At 29.7% G+C, this 14,629-nt stretch overlaps 1 protein-coding gene across 1 annotated transcript in view; it reads left to right on the forward strand.

The window, feature by feature from the left end:
• LOC140443471 (uncharacterized) overlaps positions 1 to 7,580 on the forward strand; it is a 39,626-nt gene extending 32,046 nt beyond the window's left edge. Inside the window, exon 4 of the mRNA XM_072534756.1 lies at positions 1,683 to 7,580. Coding sequence (XP_072390857.1) covers positions 1,683 to 1,883 — 201 coding nt within the window. The 3' untranslated portion in view covers positions 1,884 to 7,580. The remainder of the gene's footprint in view (positions 1 to 1,682) is intronic.
• Positions 7,581 to 14,629: the final 7,049 nt, after the last annotated feature.

The following is a 14,629-nucleotide window of genomic DNA, read 5'->3' on the forward strand; positions in this document are numbered from 1 at the left end:
CATATCAATATAATGTAGATGTGTGAAATTCCGTGTAGATGTGCAGAGTTGCAAACTCATTCATATATTTACAACTGTTCAAAGCTGACGTATCGTAATATCTTTTCATAATGGTAAAATTCAATATCGCGGACGTAATACAAAAACAAATTTAACGTACTTTTCTAAGTGCATAAGAACTCTTACTTTTAATTGAAAATATATTGCTGAATTTAAATGTAGTCGTACTACTCCTTAAGGCGATCAATAGGTAAGAAATAAGAGGCCCGGGACCCAATATTTAGTTTTTCTTAAGAAATTGAGGTTCACAAATCAGCCAAGCAAGTGTTTATAATAGTCCTTTGGGTTGCAAAAGTAATTTTGCTTGGTGATTACCTCTAAACTTGTAAAACAATAAATTTAGATTGTTATTGTAAGATCTCTAGCATGGAGCAGAGTGAAAGGAACAATTTAGTACGCTACTTAATGGAGAAAATAGAGGTGAAGATGGATTCCTACAGAACTTGATTAAGAGGAAACTAAACTACCAAACAGACGTGAACAAAATGAATTAAGCAATCCAAATTCTAGCCAGAAGTAGTAAACTGGATCAGACAATCTAAAAGCAGAAATATTCAAATTTGGCAGTTAAAGGATTGTAACCCTCTTTTATAAGCCACTAATACAGATATGACTAGAATGTACTCTACCTGAAGAATAAAGTAGAGAATTTATATGAGTAATGCACAAAAAAGGTGCTTGACTGCGTCAGCTTTACCTAAAAAATTTGACGTTTCTATTTCCACTCCAGAAATCGTTCTCAAAAAAGATTATATATGACAAACTCCATCTCTCAGAAAATTTATACTATGTATGTTAGATGTATAGCTTACCTATATAAAATAAAAATTTCCGAAACTGATATATGTGAATGTAATGACAGTTATGACAATCTTAACCACTGGATGTTTCAATGTCAATATAGTCAAGAAACCATAAAATTTTGATTTCAAGTTATCTCTCAACAAAAAATCATACTGCCGCAGAACGTTGCTTCTATTCTCTATTTAGGTAGTCGAAATCCAACTGTTAGATCGATTTTATGGGAATTTTTCAAACGTACCAAACAAAAAATCTAAACTGCCTTTTCAGTGTTGTGTGAATCCGAAATGGTAGGACGTTAGTTGTAGTATTTCCCATTGTCTTTCCTTTTATGTCATTTACGTTTAACCGTTGCCTGTATTGTTTGTGTAAAAAAATCGCTATGAAGGACACCTTAGCGTGAAGCGTGTGTTCCCGTTCAATCCTTTTTGTATAGTCACCCAATAGTGTTTTCAATGGGAAGGATAGGAAATTGAGTTAATGAACGAACAGTTAGGGAATTGTCAGAAATGAATTGAAAGGAAGTGTAGGAGTTAATTGTTTTTACGTATTCAACCAATTGTCTGGCTAAATAGGTCTTGAACCTAAGGCCAAAAAAACCCGTTCATGTCAAAGTTTTATATTGCAACAGAAGATAGCTGATCATTTATATTGGAATTGATCTGACTTTCCAATCTAACTATTTGCTATTTTTCTTTCTAAAATGTTTCCTTAAAAATTCAATTTTCACATTTGAAGAAATTTTTATATCATACTTTTTATGTAGGTACCTTTAGTTTTAACAAAAAATAATTAAAATTACATATTTTATTTAATTATAGGTATCGTCCACTTCTTCCGATTCCGTTATAAAAGTGAACGAGAACTGTGTTACCACTGACGTACAAGTTAACGGAAGTGTTAAACATGTAGAAGATTTAGCCGTGGTGGCCGATTCAGTAGTTGAGGATGGTGATGACGACGATGACGTTGTATTCGTGGAACAGGAAAAGAAATATGAAATTATCGTTTTAGATGATTGAAAAAAATTATTTTTGAATATTTACATAGCTATCTTAGACTGAGTTTATGTATTTATATTACAAAAGAGATTTTGTTTTCTGATTTTGTGATACATTATCATTCTGTATAGTGCGATGACGAGTACAAATATGAGGAGATCAACTAATTTTTAAATGTAGAATAACTGTTATAAACTATTTACGATACTCTTAATGCAACGTAGTCTAATGGATCCACGAATGTAGTGTTTTTAAATAATTAAGTACTCCGTACTCTTCTATTTACGAACAATGCGGTCTTACTTTTTAAGCGAAGCTTCTATAATGGCGTTGTATTACTATTTCTCTATAGTAAAATGCTAAGGCAAGTGTCACGGAAGTAGCGCTACCACACGGCGTCACGGAAGTAGCGCCACAAAATATCGTGGCGCTACTTCTACTACAAAAGAGCCTTGTTATGGCGCTGTAAACAGTTAGAAGAGTCCATTGACGTGACGAAGTGCGTTCGTTATACAACATGTAAACTTTTTCAATTTTATTAAAATCCATAAGGTTTTATCTTTATCGTTTATTAAAATCTATTAAAATAGATTTAATTTTATTAAAATCTATAAGAAGGTATATATTAAATCTATAATAGGTTTTATGTAATTCTTAAATATTTTTTTTGTTTATTACACGTGCAACTAAAATAATAAATAAATAATAAAATTGCTTTTTTCAATTTTAAAAATATTATTTAGAATTTAAAAATACAGAAAATAGTATGAAGCTTCGCACAGTACGGCCTACTGTACCAATTTTTTTTCTTGTGGTGCCATTCCATGTTCAGAGTTTAGCGTCATTTATACGAAAATACTTTTTAACATTTGGCATCAAAAGCAAATACAGCCACCTGTAAACTAACAACGCCGTATTTACGTTTTTTTACTTTTCCTACTTGCATTAAAAAGTGACCTTGATCATGTGGCAAAATTCTATAAACGGAGCTAAATGAAACTAAAGTAAATAATTTTAAAATTTATATAAAATATTTATCGTAATATTCATTAAGATTAAAATCGAATGAAGCTCCAGCTGCGCTCTTCAAAACATCCAACATAGTTTCAAGATAGAGCGTTCGAAAAAAAAAAATAATATATCTCTGGTTGTACTGGACTAAATTTACCCTTCCTTTTTAAAACTGTGGTACAACGGTAAAATAATAACATTTATCGTATTTTCATTGCAAAATTATCCAAAACGAAGCAGCTAATAACTACGGGATGTAGAAACCTTTTATTGTTATCATCAATTGTTATTTATAAACAATTTTTCCTAATACTCTTATTAAATTTGAACAGATCAGTTTTATAGATGAACAAAATATTTTTAGAACCCGAAATCGTATATTATTATTATATTAGAAGAAATTATATGTAAGTTCTTGAAGTTTAAATTTGTAATCTTACTTGAAATAGTCCTCTTATAACAAAAGTGGATGTTGCCAAGAGAAAATAATGGTAAAAAAATACGATAAATAATATTATTTAAACGTTATACGTTATACGCCAAAAAAAAAAAAAATTAGTCCAATAGGAGCCGAGATATGTAATTTTTTTCCGAGCGCTCTATCTTGAAACTATGTTGAATTTTTGAAGTTCTCCCCACTCATTTTACTCTAATCGGAACGAAAAGTACTCTTTGTTTACAACACTCTTGTTAAACAATTTTGCATAATTTTTTTTGCTAAAAGTTTTGTTAAAAACTTTGACTTTTTTCATAAAAGACTGACAGTAAACATAAAAGTGATTTAAAAAAAAAGAAGGGGCTATCTTGGCTCCTAAAGGTCGTAGGAGCTCTTTTCTTTTCTAAAAGTTGTGTTTTTAACCAGCTTGTCGAATATTTCATGCGATTTAATTTGAGCTAAATTCTACAAGTTATTGTAAATGTTAAGCTTTTAAAAAGTGCTATTATTAAAACATTTTGTGTACATAAATGTAATTTTAACTTTTAAAAAGTGCTATTATTAAAACATTTTGTGTACATAAATGTGACAGTTCCTTCTTTTCAATAAATGTAATTTTTTTAAACCTTTTTTTTCATAGGTTATTAATATATGTCTTAATAAAGAAAATAGGCCCCGGATTATTGAGATCCATTCAGTCAAGTTGTCTGGACGGACTCAGAAATTAGTTAATTTTTCAAAAAATCTTATATACAAATTAAATTTCGCAAAAACTATTCAACCAATCTGGCCCATCTTTTGCACACATTTCAAACACGATAAGACCCTTAAATTCCAGTAATTTTAAACAAATTTTAATAAAAAATAAAAAAGTTATTAACAATGTTTAAAAACAGCGATTTTGTTGTTCATTGTGCAATAACTTTTTTGTTTATTATCCTATTTTAATTTAGCATATCTTATTATGTGTATCTTTTTCTTCTGAAAAAGTTGACTATTGAGGTCAAATCTCCAAATAGACAAGTTTTTGTTATGAGCAAAATAATGAGTTTGGTGTTTTGATTGTTTATTTAAACATATTTCCGCTAAAAAAATGATGAATCGCTAGATGACTACTGTCAAACCCGTCTATATAGTTGTGTCAAGTAAAAATCTAACTTAATTTTATTGGAAATATACCAAATAAAAATTACCGCTTTACTATTAATAACCCAAATAAAATTGTCGCAGCCCTTTTTTGACAATTAAATCACGTGACGTCAGTCGAGTGATTTTGTCAAAATTTCATGAGTGAAAATTGCCAAAAACCAACAAACTTGAATAAAACCAGAAGAAAATTTTGCCGGTACATAATTTTCTCTCGAATGATATTCGACAAGACTATTTCACGAGATAATTAATGCACCATATCAACGAAACATAATCTTTATTTGTTAACAATATTAAATGTACAATTATTATAACCTATAGTAGTTTGCCCATTCTTTTCTACCAAAGCATGATTTTGTGTATTATTGACCTGTAGCATTTGGGAGCTCGAAGGTCCAGCTTCATTTAACTCTTGTTCAGAAACACCTTGCTTGAACAAGGCGGACACAGCTGAAGATTTATGAGAATGGTTTTTTATTTTATATTTTTTTTTTATGTCTATTCCAATTTTTTTAGCTGACATTTTTGTCCACTTAGATACGGTGTTGATTCCAAGTGGACAGTTTTTGAACCAAGATCTATACTTCCGGTTGGGGTGAACGGTAAGAAAGAGTCTGTCTGATAATGTTCCTCTTTTTTCCATTAATTTCAAAACTAATCTAACTGGGCATAAATTTTCGTTTGGTGAATTTCTTACCAGCCAAACTTTTCGAACCGCCTTGATTTGTTTTGGAAAAAAATGCTGTTGTATGTCATTCGGTCCGTTAATCCTCCCATAACATTAAATTTCTTCTGGAAAAAGTGAATCTTGCAGTTACGGCCTCATTGCCTCTCCAAGCAAGTTCAATTGAGCAAAAATAAAAAAACTTTTTTTATGCTCCCTCGAGGGATTTCTCGTCGTAGCTTTGGATGATTTTTAATAGTTCTTCGGTGGATAATGCTTTTGAACTGAGTTTTCTTTTTTCTTGAACGCTTTGAAGCTGCCTCTGCTTGGTATCTCTGGCCAATCTTGCACATTTGAAAGATATATCTGTGAAACGTTTGATTTTTATACCGTACTCCGTAAAATATTTTCCTTGTACCATTTTTGCTGTAGTATTCCACATTGACTTGACAGACGACTCTTTATAGTCTTCGCCATTGCCTTTTTTCATGTTAAAGGCACATTACTTGAGAATTTTTGCTAGTTCCGTTATGGTAGTACATCTTTCAAGCGTAAAATTTATCACCCGTAGGAACTCCGATTTTTCCTTGATTTTTCGTCTGGATTAATTATATCTGTCCAAAATTGATTACACCTTAATGACGTTTGTCAAACTGGTAACAATAGAATTACCAGACACCTTCGTGACGGATCTGTCATAATTGTGTATGTCACGGACAGTAAGGAGTTTTGTCAGTAGGAAACGTGGCGTTGCTATGACTTTTTATCAGTTAAAAATAGTTTAGTGAAATAGTCATTGAAAAAAGAGGAATCATCATAAATAGTAGGACTGTATATTTATCAATTTTCATTAAAAACTTTTTATTTGTAAATACAAATCTATAAACGACTATAAAATTTCCAAAATAAACAATTAAACTTTTGTTTTAATTGATGCAGCTCTATTTTGTAATAGACTATGTAAGCTAATATTGACTATGAGCACGTGTGCTTGGTTGTATAGTAATTTACATCCACTTCAAGTCGGTCAAAATTTAACCAACATAACAAAAAAATGATTAGTAAATTTACTACAGTTAGGACTGGGATCAGCGAACGGAGTATAATATATCTAATATGTAATACAGTCTTTCATTGTTTTTATACAGACTCTAAATGCTGTAAACAAATACGACTCTGCTGTCGCTCGATCTTCTCAAATCACGTCTTATCCAATGAGTAATAATGAATTCCTTGGACGCTTGGTTAAACCAAATATCAAAAATCATTAACAAATTTTAAATTGCTTGCAAACTGTGGAACTTGTTTCAAATTTTATTTATAATATATAATATTATGGGTAGAAAGCTTAGAATGGACGAACATAAAATAAATGTTCATAACAATAGAACAGATTATTCATATGCAGAAAATCTAATACAGGAAAATCATAATGAAATAATAATTTCAAAATATTACATTACAAAACCAATTTTTTTGAAAATTAGTACTGTAGATGTTTTAGAAATCAATAATAGTACAAAAAATCTGGCAATATTCTTAATTACCAACCATATAAACAAATACTTGCCAATTTAATTCAAATTAAATATTTTTCATATAAGTTCGTGTATATTTATTATTTATGACTTGATTTAAGTATGTTGCCATATATGAATTTTATTTCTCTCATCATTCAATATAAATAAATTATTTATTCAAATAAAAAAGAAAGTATAAAATCTTATTTTTTTATAGTAGGTCTATATCTAAAAGAAATATTAAGTTAAATCAAAACGTTTTCGGTTGTATGAGACCATCATCAACGTTGTGATTCAATTTAACAATTATTTTAAATATGTTTGGTATATAAATATTCCTACTACAAAAACAAAACTTATACTTCCTTTTTTATTAGCATATTATGATATACAGCCAATCACTGGGAATTCTCTTAGTGATTTAAAAATTATTTTATTTTCTATCTAAAAGCATTCTAGTTTTGTCCAAAATGCATGCGAAATGTAGATAAACTTTTCCATATGCCAGCTTTTCCAAAATAGATGCCTTTATAATCAAATAATAAATGATAACTTCTGTGGAATTACCTTAGTATACATCCCAAATATTTAAATTTTAGAGCCTATCCCTAATTATAATATTTCTAGATATCTCAGTTGTGTATTATATTTTATTATATTCATATTTATTTACTAGTTGAACTCCTCAAATAAAAAACAATGTACCCTTAAACGTTATATCGTTCTATTCCAATGTGAAATCAGCAGTCTAATTCGATGTCGATTTATTTTGGTGTCTGTACTTGTGAGATAACTTTTATTTTCAGATTCTTGATAAATTGTGATTTTTGTTAATATGAAATTTTAACGTGAATGGAATAATACGAATTATTTGTTGAATTTAAAATGATTAAATTTATATATATATATATATATATATATATATATATATATATATATATATATATATATATATATATATATATATATATATATTCATATATATATATATATAATATATATTCATATATATATATATATATATATATATATATATATATATATATATATATATATATATGTATATATATATAAAGTTTTATGAGTTTCTTTTACAAGATTAGGAACAAAAGGTTATTGTAAAATATATAAAAAAAATCAGGATACTGACATTAATGAATTAATTGACTGAAGTAAAATTGATATCCCATATCTCATGGTTTACTGTTATTAGTATATAATTATTTTTATATGGGTGTATCTTTGGTGTTTTCGAAAAAGGTAAAGTAGAGATATGTTATGACTTTAACAGCTTTTTATGTTGTTATATTTATTATTATTTAAATCAGATTGAAATATATTTAATTTAGGTTTTGTGTATCTTTTTTGTCATTGATTGCGTTGGTATTTCTTTTTGTTTCTATTGATACGTATATCTCCCTCTTCTTTTTTTTGTTAGGTTTTTAAAATTTTGATGTTTTCGAAGTCAAATTTATGCTTCTTCTCATTTTCATGTTTTGTGATCGCAGTTATGTTGTTCTTGTCATATAGATGTCATATAGTGCCCGATATAGACACCTTCACAGTTAATACATGGTATGTTGTAAACAACATAACCATATATCATAAACTTTGAAATGATCCCACCAATATTTTCCAAAAAAGAAATAATGCTCTTATTGACAGATGGGATAAAAATGGTTATATATCACCAAATACAGCAAAATCACGTAAGCGACACAACGCTATTCCACCAAAAATTTATGGTTTACCTAAAACACATAAAGAGAATGTACCTCTACGTCCTATTGTTTCCTGCATTCAATCACCCTTTGAAAATCTTTTAAAGTCCTTAAAAAACATTATTTCTAATGTCACAAATAAAAATCCTTATTATATTAAAGATTCCAATGACCTTATTTCTAAAATTAAAAACATTCACGTACCAAATAACTATAAATTAATATCTTTAGATGCCATTTCACTATACACTAACATCCCAATAAAACTTGCCAATGACGTCATTAAAAAGAAATGGAATGACATAAAAGAGTACACTAACATCTCATTGCAAGTTAGCAACATTAAACTCAACATACTTTTTATATAAGGACGAAATATATGTGCAATAGGTGCAAGTATTTCTAGTGTCATTGTTCAACTGGTTCTGGAAGACTTATATGAATCTTTCATGAGTCAAAGAAGTTTTCAAAACATGAAAATGAGAAGAAGCATAAATTTGACTTCGAAAAAATTAAAATTTTAAAAACCGAACAAAACAAAAAGAAGAGGGAGATACACGAATTAATAGAAATAAAAAGAAATACACACACAAAGATACACAGAACCTAAATAAAATATATTTCAACCTGATTTAAATAATATATATATATATATATATACATATATATATATATACCATATATATATATATATATATATATATATATATATATATATATATATATATATATACCATAAAACAACCCTTAAAGTCATAACATATCTCCACTTTACCTTTTTACAAAACACCAACGATACTTCCATATAAAAATAATTATATACTAATGACAGTAAACCATGAGATATCAGATATCAATTTTACTTCGGTCAATTAATTCATTAATGTCAGTGTCACATTTTACGTTTTGGTAAGTTTTTTTATATATTTTACGCAAAAAATTTTATATTATATGCAAAAAATGTTTGCTTCAGTAAAAATACCTTATGACATTTATATGGCTAATTTTTCATATTAACGAATCATCAATTAAATAATAAATACTTTGGCCAAGGTATGATTTGTATCTTTATGACAGAAATATATTTTTATGATGTGAGAAGTATGTGCCACATGGAGGATATTTTTGCTTAAGGATTTTGCAGGTGCTTTCAACAGAATTCTCTTCGTGAATTTTTGCTATACATCACTTTAAGTACATATAACTGTAGGATTCTGATAACTTTTTTAGTATTAAATCATTTAATCTAAACTGTCGAGTGAGCAAAAAGCACCTAACAGATTCATTAACGCATTTTGGATGCATTAACGCATTATTTTCTATGTAAGATCGTGTCATATTTAGAATATAATATTTATAGATGCGTATACTTCTCACTTTTTGTATCACAAGAAATTATTTATCATTTTAATACATTGCGGAATATTCGCAATCTAAATTTTTATAATTTCCTTATTTTTTGTTATAGATTAATAGATATATATAAGTAGGTGTATGTATTATTTTTTAATAAAAAACACCTGTTTGAATTTTTTGTTTATGAACAATAAACTTTCATTACAAGACCCAATCATTTAATCAAATCAGTCTGATTGCAATATAAATTATCCTGAAGTCCTTTTTTTGATATCCAAAAAGCTACAGGAGTAACTTAGGTTACTGTTTTTGAAACCTAGGTAAATTTAGGACCAGCGTTTATACAATCTTTAAGAAGTGTATATGTTATGGTTAAAACGCGAATATCGGATAATACTAGAAAGACAAAATTTTAAAATAAATGGAAAACTTGCCAATTGAATTAACAAGTAAGTACCATAAAATGGGGTGAATAGAAACAGTTTTCAACTTTGAATATAAATATCGTAAAGTATTATGAGATGTAAGGAATTGAAAGCTACCTTGGTTTATGGGCTTGCAGTCCTCTACAAACCTACACCATTGTTTTTTTCTTTTAAGTACAAGGACAAAAATTTTAAAAATTAAAACATGCTGTTTCTGTTCACCCCATTGAGTGGGGTGAATAGAAACAGATACTGTTTTCCAAGTATATTTCAACTACAGAACCTGTGGAGCTTATAGAAACAGTCAGCACTGTCATGGGGTGAAAAGAAACAACACTTGTTTTAATAAAAAAATTTATGTAATGTAAATATCAAATTATAAATGACCAAATATATTACAAATGACAAAATGAATCATTGCTAGTCAAGTTAATTTTATTAATAGATGGTAAAGTTACTGAGATCATCAAGGAAACTAATGCTTGTTTTCATATGAGAGGAGGAAGACTTAGATGCTTCAACTGACGGCATGAGTTTCTTCATTACATTATCCTTCGGGAAAAAGCACTCTTCTGTAGTTGGTAAAAATGTGTTGTTAGAAATTGATTTCTTGTAAAAAATTCCAACATATCCATTGTCTTCAAGACGAGAGATTTTGCTAATGTACATTGGAAACACATTTTTAGTTTTCACATATACTTTCACAATTGCAAAGTCATCAACCTGGAGGTTACTCTTAAGTTATTGAGCAGAATCCACAAGGAAACTAAGTTCCTGTAGTTGGCTGTATACCATGTATCACAAAAAATTTAAGTAAAAATCCTTTATAAAAGGTATATAAATTAAAAACCCAAACAGGCTATGTCATGAAGACAAAACGTTTTCGGAAACCATGTTCCATCATCAGTGTCTAGGTGTACATGTTTTTAGCCACTAAATATCAGGGTAACAACCCGTTAAAATTTATCTGTTACAATTTGGTTTACATTATTTGGTATTATATTTTAAGATGTTAGAGTTACCAGTGGATATAATAACATGGCGACGTATGACTTCACATGAAGTTGCTGGTCCTGAGACGAAGTGTCTACGAGATGGACTCGGACGGACAATGTGAATTTTATCAGAAGTAATACTAGGACGTAGGACAAGAAGAAAAACTTTGTCAGTACATAATGACCTGCAAATGTTCAATGCTGAAAGTTTACCTATTAGTACAAAGAAATGAGAGTACTTGAGATATCTATGTAAATCATTGGTCATTCCGACCGTGTACCATGACTTCTATTTGAATTTAAAGTCATAAGGGAACTTAATTTAAGAAATCACTATTTTTATAATTTATTTTGTGATCAGTGACATTAATAAAATATTTGTATTTTTATGAACAGTAGTAATTTATTGAATCATTCCTTCATTTGGCTTTACTTAAATAGCAACTGTGTGTTTTTGTAAAAATGAAGAATATTGTTAGTGTAGAACTAGCATAAGTCCAGGTAAGCTAATTCTGCACTAATAATTCTGATGCAGCACTAGTCTATGTCCACCTAATTTTTTATTAAAATAATGAAACAAAAAAACTAGTTGTATAGTAATGTAAAAGTTTATGAATGAATTGAAAAGTATACACTAGTGTTGCCCAAATGCAAGAACAAGACGAGACTTAGACAGTCTTGGTCTTGGTCTTGCGCCAATACACCTGGTCTTGGTCTTGGTATTGCACTCTCGGTCTTCGTCTTGCAGCAAGAGTCTTGGAAGTCTTGCAGTTACCATTAGCCTATTACTATTTATTAAACGTTACTTTAGATCTTAGAACAACGTAACAGAGTAAGTACATTTTAAGCTTGAATTAACATAGCCATAATAAAGACCAACCAAAATATTAAATGTCTAAACAACTGACACCGAGTGTCATGCCTGTATTTTAAAGAACATTATCTGGCTTGAAAGGGATTGATGGGCAAAAAATCCACATACATGTATCAAGGGCACAGATTTTTTAGGTGATAAGATAACAAACTATAATCCACTTATTAAAGTAAAATAAATGTTTTTACCTTATCTCTACTTTTACATAAAAAAAAAACTTGAAAAAATATTGAATAGGTAAAAAAGCAATGATAATCAAAAGAAGTTATTTTAAATTAAGGAGAAACCTACTTAATAAATACATTAATTTACCAAAATAAAGTAGTAGGTACATAATATATGTAAAGGTAATAAGATAATAAGTATATTTTTTTACATTTCCACTTTTTCCAGCGGTTATTAAAAAGCTTGTGATATCTCCACCGAATTTTGGTTTTTCAGGAAGAAATATTTGCTTTTAGGTCTTTTAGATCTATAACTCCAACGCTCACTACTCCGACTAGAAATATTTGAATCTTTGTCCCTCATGTTAAATTGTAAACTTATCACATAGTTACTTTATGTTCGTTACTATCCAATACCCTATTTTATAAGTATCTAATAACAAACCGAGAATTATATATCGTTACTTCGTTATTCTAAATACTTCAGTATTTTGTTTACACGGTAGGCGACAATTATCTGTTATTAATTTGTCTCGTTACTTTTGAATATTAGCTACGCTCTTTCAGCAAATTTTGTTTAACCGAATGATCTCATCGCACACTCGGCAGAAACAATTTATAGTCTTAGGCCGATAAGATTTGTTTATTTAGATTCCTCCTGACTAAATTATAATGGGAAAAAAGTGGGTGTCCGTAACAATTATATTTTTTATTAGCTAGGGTGACATATTTTAAAAAATATCGATACGATATTACTGTCGGCGTCGCAGTGCAAAAAGATTATTTTTATGATTAGAGGACGGCTATTCTCAAAATATTGACAATTAATTTCAGAGCGAAGAAGTCGTCTGTTGGAAAAGAATGTACAAAGTATTTTATTTTTACATTGTAATTATGACCTCTGAGCACGTGTCAAATGTATTTTTTTAATGAATATTTTGATTCGGTATGTATGTTTATGGTACTGTTTGTAATGCGCATAAGTCCAGTTTTTCAAATTTTTATTACATATTTTTTTGCGTCTCATAGAGTCTTTAAGCATATACTCGAACTACTATACTCGCTAAAACCACACTCACTCCTAACTGCAAGACGCAAGAGTCTCGCAGGCTTAGTCTTGTTCTTGCTTAAATCTTGCACGGTCAGTCTTGGTCTTGCTAAAATTAGGCGGCCTTGGTCTTGGTCTTGCAAAAACGCAAGAACAAGACCAAGACTGCAAGACCAAGACCAATTTTGGGCAACACTAGTCTACACAAAGTAAACGTTAATGTTTGAAAAACAAAATAATGGAAAACTAAACTTTCAAATTGCTCTCCTGGAAGGTCGTGATTTCGGACATAGACTAGTTCTGTTCTAAAGCAGCGATATTATTGTAGACTTTAACGCCAATGTCGGAAAAATCGAAAATTAACCACATTGGAGAGATATTGTCGGGTCGTTTGGCTTGGACATTAGAAACAACAGAGGAGAACATCTCGTACAGTTTGCCAGTGATAACAAACACACTTTATAAACACCACCCAAGGAGGCTCTCAACATGGACTAGTCCAAATAAAGAACATAAAAATCAAAGCGACTATCGAATAGCGAAAACCTCAGTATTAAATGTAAAAGCTACGCCTGGAGCATACTGTGGATTAGATCATAAACTGCAAAAATTAACTGTAGGCTCAAACTACATACAACTAGAAAAATACATCATACAAAACAGCTTGCGGTAAAAAGAAGAGTTTCGGATGAAACTGATAAACAAAGAAAAACCGCAAATATTAGAAGACATAAATAATACGTGGAATTGAATAAAAAGCTGGATATATTCAGAGTGCATACCGCGTAAAACTCAAAAGAACAAACATTGAATATTAGGGATAATCTTAGAATTAGTGGAAAAAAGAAGAGTTATGCTACAGCATACCACAAAAACAGGAAGCAACACTAAAGAAATAGCTGAACTGAACAGGAGAATAAAAGGTATGTGCACCAGAGATAAAAACAACTATGTATATAAATAACTTGTGTCAAGAACTGGAGCAACATGCAAACCGCCATGAAAGTCATGAACCATTTAAAAAAGTTAAATATTTGGCCCGAGAGTTCAAGCACATAGAGAGCATTGCAGAGACATTGAAAAATTACTGGTAAGAACTGTAGAAAGACACTTTAAAAGATGCATTAGTCTCAGAACACTAGAAACATGCAATCAGGGAGGCAGAACCAATAATCTTACGAGTAGAAGTAGAGAAGGTTCTCAAACAACTAAGAAACAAAAAATCCCCAGGCATCGATGCCATACCAGCGGAGACTCTAAAAGTAATGGGCCAGATTGGCGTAGATGTAATACTGGATATGTGCAGCATAAAATGTATCACCTGTGAATGGCCTGATGAGTGGTACGAATCAACCTTTATCTCTATCTAAAGTTGCTTACTATCACCGTTATAAATTGTACAAC

Source organism: Diabrotica undecimpunctata, chromosome 6 (assembly GCF_040954645.1).
Source record: "Diabrotica undecimpunctata isolate CICGRU chromosome 6, icDiaUnde3, whole genome shotgun sequence".
NCBI classification, from domain to species: domain Eukaryota; kingdom Metazoa; phylum Arthropoda; class Insecta; order Coleoptera; family Chrysomelidae; genus Diabrotica; species Diabrotica undecimpunctata.